Here is a 6,000-nt window from a genome sequence, read left to right as displayed (position 1 = left end):
CATCCACTGCGCCCTTGAAGCGCTGCACGGCTCACCTTCTCCCATCCTCCTCTCACTTTCTAAACACATACAATCCCACCAGCCAAGTAGACCAGAACTATTGTGCAATCTGAGCAAACGTGGGCTGAGATAGACCCACCGTTTGTCCCCAGCCCTGTCCGTAAGTAGCCCACCAGAATCGATGAGATTTTTGAAAAACTATCTGCGCATGCAGACTGACATCACCCCCCAAATTTAGCGAACTGCGAAGTGGAGCGGTGGTTTTGCCCCGGCCTGCTCTGCATTGCGGTACTCCTCCGTCGGCCCATTCCCCTCCAACACGCACAGCGTTAACACACACATCCCGATTAAACAAAACCCAACTCTGGATGAACGCGGAAGACATGCAGACACATCACGACTTGCCTTCCTTACCTTGCAGACCGAATAAACGACGATATTAAGACGTTCTCCGCATAGCACATACACCTGTCCCCAAAACACACATCTCCCCCATGGATCCTACCCGGTGTAGGTACGTCCCATGGCTTGAAACTTTTCTATTGGATGAGAGCGGATGAGAGACAGGGATGGGCGGGGTTTGCGTGCGTGGATGCCATTGGACGAGGAGAGGAAGAAGGATGAGAGCGAGAGAGATGCTGATGCTGCCATCATGTTTCGTATGCATGATGGACAAACTGAAATCGCCCCAGTGGTAGTGGCTGGACAACGGCAGCAGGTTTAATCTTTATCAGGATGGCATGTCGTTTTTCCATTTAAGTATTTTTTTCAAAACTGTGTTCATTGTTGGCAGAGTGTGTTTCAAAGCCAGGAGCTCGCCATGTCATGCATTTGAAAAAGACTAACTTTAATATTATAATGAAATATAGATACTGAAGACTTTGAAAATGACCACACACACACACACACACACACACACACACACACACACACACACACACACACACACACACACACACACACACACACACACACACACACACACACACACACACACACGCACACAGGTTAATCTTTGGATAGGCTTGTGTGGGGTAAAAAGGTCATCTGTTTATTTTTTAATCAATTCTTTCACTGTAATGTTCATGTTTTTCTGCACTTGGTGGCATTGTATGTTTGATCGTATATATGTTTAAACCAAAACAATGAAGAGTCTATAAACCCACATCGTGAAACCAACATTTATTCCTTTATTTTTAACTTAATTTATAATACAAAATAATTGCAATATATTGTTCAGTAAACCATTTTGGACAGCCTTTCATGCCTCATGTAATTTCAACATTGACCAGAATGTTATACTATATCATATATTATTAGTCTTCACCGGTGACTAAAATATTTTGGGTACTGGGGCTAATCCACCCTCAAGTTTGTCTGTTCATATTTCCGTGCATGTGACGCCAAACCCAACCATCTATACGATCTATATTGAACTACCTACCTATGTATTTGACCGTTTTTGCATTGATTCGTTTTTATATTTAATTTCATTTAATTGAAGTCTCACTCTTAAAGAAATGAATTGTGCCCAACACATATGTATCTAGAAGTCTAAATGACAATTTGCACTTGTTGTTGGTTATTCATTTATTCAGCCTTTAAATTGGAACAGTGAATACTCTCATTGAGCTATAGTATTGATGGTTGAACGTGTTTCAAAAAGATACATCATATTTAAGAATGCCCATACAGAAAGGGTGCATGAACTGTCAGAGAGAAATGGCACAACACAGGTGTCACATTCTCAAGTAAAATCTCAAGTCTACATTTTGTTAACCCAAAAAACCAAAACAAATCTGAGCTAGCAAAGATTCCTGACAGGTTCATCGAAAAACAGAGAAACGAAAGGAAAATAAAGTTCAGAGAAATCACAGCAAATCAAATGTTGAAAACAATCTGTGTCATGTCACGCAAATGTCATCACTTCCTTTTTCCTTCCTCTCGAAAGAAAAATTATCTGCATATCTTTTTTCGAAGTCAAAGCTGTACATTCTCACCTCTGACCTCTCCACTCTCAGTGACTCTTAGGTCAAACTTATCTACCCTCAATTCAAGCCATTATTTACAACCAATTATCTACGCACACAATCAGACAGACGCACACACACACACACACACACACACACACACACACACACAGACACACACACACATACAAAGCTGACACGCTGCAATTTAAAAACTTGATGCAAGTTATGAAAACCGAAAAAATCATGGAAAATGTGAAACTCCTCTCTAAATCAATTGTCGTTTTGTGACAGATAAGATGGCGGAATATCTGAGTTTTTTGGCCTGACTGCTTGACATCCCCGTTGTATTAGACGTGGTTTTATCCATTGGAAATAGAGCAAAACAAAATACGAAAAAAAAATACTTAACGCACGCTTTGACACCTTTAGCATGCATGTGCTACAATTACACACATACACACACACACATACACACATATACACTCAACCATGCACACGTTCAGTCAGTCTCTCGCTCGCACACTTTTTATTCATTTATATATAAAACTCACTGAGTGCTTAGTGTGTACAGTTTCAGTTATGCTTTGAGTCGACGACAGCAAAACAAGTGACAACACACACAGATATACAGGGTTAAATGCATGAACCTATAGTCACCGGGGCACATCACCAAGCCACATTCTCATTCGTATAAATAGATTAAAAACAACTTTGTTTCCACATTCAGTTAGCATTCCATCGTTAATACACAAGCCCTCTGCTCTCTTCAGCTCTTAAGTGCTTCCCACTAAAGCTCCAATCTGATTGGCTGCTGTACCAGTCTGTCTGTTTGAGTTCCTGTTCCGTTTGGCAGTTACCTGGTGAAGAGAGGGTGGCAGTATTTCAGTCCAGATGGAGAAGGAGTATGGGATATACTTTGAAGACACAAACCTTAGCCCCGAGTTAATGTTTTTTTTATAAATCATGTTTCACCAACACGCTTTCTTTCATTTCTTTTAATCACAATCAGAGATGTTTCCGATAATGATGTGTACCTAGAGTAGCTTTGCTGTGAGAATATTATTACTGGGTACCTACTCAGTATTGGGTCTTAATTTATGCAACCACCACCATTGCAAAGCTTTGACATAATCATAATCTCCTACTTATTGACATTAGTAAGAACGCTGTAATTTAAAAACTGAAAACTGTTGAAAGGCTATGCAAGGTCCATAAACTAATGTGGTGTCCCTCATACATCATTTAAAGACGTCCATTAATGTCCATGAAGTTCATTTGAATAAGCATTAGCTCATATGTTCTGTAAATTCGTTTTGAACTCTCCCTGAAATCCTGCAAGGGATCAACAAAGGGTTTACGAACAATTGATATAGCCTTTCTGGTTTACTTTACAGCGGATGAGGCCGATATTGTTTGGATGCGTGGCTCTGTGATATGTAACTGCGATGATGATGTCCAGGTTGCCTTGTGTATGAGGAGTTCAACGCTTAATGGATTGATCTCGATGTTCTCTATTTACGAAGGCACTAGAAAACCTTGCCTAGAGGTTCTGTAGAACAGACCCGCCTGAATTTCAGGAAGCTATACTGTATGCACCTGACGCGTACCCTGTTTGCTGCTTCTCGCTCACGCCGCGAACCCAACCTGTTTTGGGTGTCGTCGACTAACGTCACCCTTTAGTTTCCATCCGGCGTCACACACAGAACACACAGTTGGCGACCATTTGTTAGCCAACTGTGTGTTGGCTAACAAGTGGCGGCCATTTGTTAGCCGTTAAAATGTTTGCTGCTATTCACACAATTATTTAAAGGAGAAAGAATCGCAAATTGGCAATGATTCGGGCTCTAGATGTAGGCTAGCCAAACAGAAAGCGACGAGAAGTAGATATCTGGTTGAAAGAAAGACATTGCGAGAAAAAGGTGGGATCCAAAAAAAGGATATGTTTGACGAAGCCTAGCTTAAAACTTGTGTCGTTTGGCTGCTTCGAGTGACAACAGAGAACAGGGTTGGGGGTTAAACTGTTACACCCAGGGGTGAAGTTGTGTTAAAATGCATATTCCTGATCTCCATTAGTCCATATACACACCTCTTCTACTACATTTAAAGAAATGTGTGTACAAAAAAACGTCTCAACGTTGAAAGACGCGCGATGCTAATTCCTCTTTTGAGTTACCTTTTTGAGAAATGTTTACAAAGATGCTACTGCCAATTCTTTGCCTTTACAGTACCTTGTATAATACTTTTGACCATTCAAAGAAAGAAAATAACTACGAGAAAGGCAATAAAGAGTTGCTGGTAGACGTGCACTTAGTCGTACAGTCTTAGGATGCCATAAAATCTCTCAACAATTGACACAAGTTTCAGTTTTTTCTCTTTGCGAACAAATGTGTAGTACAAAGGTGACGATGAAAAAGTCCATGCAGTGGGCCATGAGGGGGTGGTGGACTATGATTGAACTGGCTGGAGGGTCACATAATTCACTTAATTCTGGGATATTGAGATACATCATGTTTTATATATATATATATATATATTCATGATTTTTTTTCCAAATGCAGTCAAACTGCACAGACACCCACACAGCAATACATTAACGTAATTCCGACTACTCGTGCTCGGCTTGTCTGATTGGTCGATCGGTGGGGACGCCCTCTGCTACATTCCAACTGCTTTTTTTTTTCCCATATTGCTTTCCGCCTTTTTCATCTCTCGGTCCTCTGAGGCTCGGTCTTTGCGAGGCAAGAGTTTGTACCAAACAGCCACTCCTCTCCATCTCTACTTTGACCGCTCATGTGAAGGGGTGGGGGGTCTGAGTCACGCATTGTGGAGGAGGAGTGTGGGTGGGGGGGGGGGGGGGGTTGCCAGGGGTGATGGGAAGAGCGAGAGAGCAGGGGGTGGTGGGGGGAGGGGGGTAGGTTGGATTGAATAGCATAGCGACGGGTAGCCGAGTCCACGGTCGCAAATCGGTTGCGGTAGCTCCTCGCCGCCTCCTGGAAGCAACCGGCGTAGGGGAGCGAAAACGGCGGGCGGGGTGGGAGCCCGGGGGTGGGGGAGGTGGTGGTGGGGGTGGTGGTGGGGGTGGAGGTGGAGGTGCACTGGGGGAGGACTTGAGCGGGGGGTGAGTTCACACCACAGCGACTGCCACGAGCTGAAACTGGTCATCACACGAAAAGGAAACTATAGAACCCGCCCGGTTTCGACGACGATGGCGACGCCAACCATTCTCGCCGCAAAACAAGTCGCGGGCCGACGGCGGAGAAAGTCAACCCTCCGATGGCGAAGCTCCAGGCACCCCCCCCCCCCCCCCCCCCCCCTTGCTAACCAGCACCCCCTCCTTCCAACAGCCCCCCCCCCCTCCCCCCTCACGTTTTCCCGCCTTTTTCCCTCCCCGGGCTAGATGAAGGAGTTCATGGCGTTGACGGGCGACGGCGCCTCTGAGCTCTCGTTGCCCTCGTGCGTGTCCTTCTCCTTCTTGCCGCTGTACTGGCCGATGAAGGAGCCGTCCTCGTTGAACTGCCCGTCGCCGCCCTCGCCGTAGTCCACCAGGCTGTCGTCGCTCTCGTCGCGCCGCACCGTCCCGTTGGACGCCGTGCGGCTGCCCTTCAGCGGCTTGTTGTCCTCCGTGTCGCTAACGGCAACGGCGGGGGGGGGGGGAGAGAGTGGAAAGTTAGGAAGGCGTTTTTGGGGGATGGTTTTTGGAGAGAGGGTGTTAGACAGTGGTCAGTAACCTGGGTGTGTGTGTTGGGGGGGGGGGTCACGTGATCTGCACTCTATCCAGCTCTTTATACATTCTTTATAAGCTGTGTTTTTTACTTGTTTGTTTTCTTGAGCTACTTCAATGTGAATGTTTGTTTGCTTTTTATTATTTTTTTATTGTTTGTAAGTCGCTTTGTATAAAAGGGACTTCTAATGACTAAAAGGTTGCTCATGCATGCATACTTTTATACATGTACAATAACACCTGATGTACAATTTTACATTGTCTGCAGTTGTTTTTTATATTGTATAATGTACATTTTTCCATTGT

General features: G+C 44.5%; 2 protein-coding genes across 15 annotated transcripts in view; both read right to left on the bottom strand.

Moving 5' to 3' along the window:
• cntn1b (contactin 1b) overlaps positions 1–533 on the bottom strand; it is a 19,526-nt gene extending 18,993 nt beyond the window's left edge. The window contains exon 1 of the mRNA XM_030342223.1: positions 415–533. The gene's annotated coding sequence lies outside the window, so the exon portion shown is untranslated. The remainder of the gene's footprint in view (positions 1–414) is intronic.
• A 634-nt stretch (positions 534–1,167) lies between these two features.
• nrcama (neuronal cell adhesion molecule a) overlaps positions 1,168–6,000 on the bottom strand; it is a 45,555-nt gene continuing 40,722 nt past the window's right edge. For all 14 annotated transcript variants that reach the window (XM_030341840.1, XM_030341846.1, XM_030341843.1 and 11 more), the window contains one exon: positions 1,168–5,601. In XM_030341840.1, coding sequence (XP_030197700.1) covers positions 5,367–5,601 — 235 coding nt within the window. In that variant the 3' untranslated portion in view covers positions 1,168–5,366. The remainder of the gene's footprint in view (positions 5,602–6,000) is intronic.

This window comes from Gadus morhua, chromosome 19, assembly GCF_902167405.1.
Source record: "Gadus morhua chromosome 19, gadMor3.0, whole genome shotgun sequence".
In the NCBI taxonomy this organism is placed as follows: Eukaryota; Metazoa; Chordata; class Actinopteri; order Gadiformes; family Gadidae; genus Gadus; species Gadus morhua.
The sequence above is the reverse complement of the archived record's forward strand: the minus strand, read 5'-3'. Positions and strand labels throughout refer to the sequence as shown.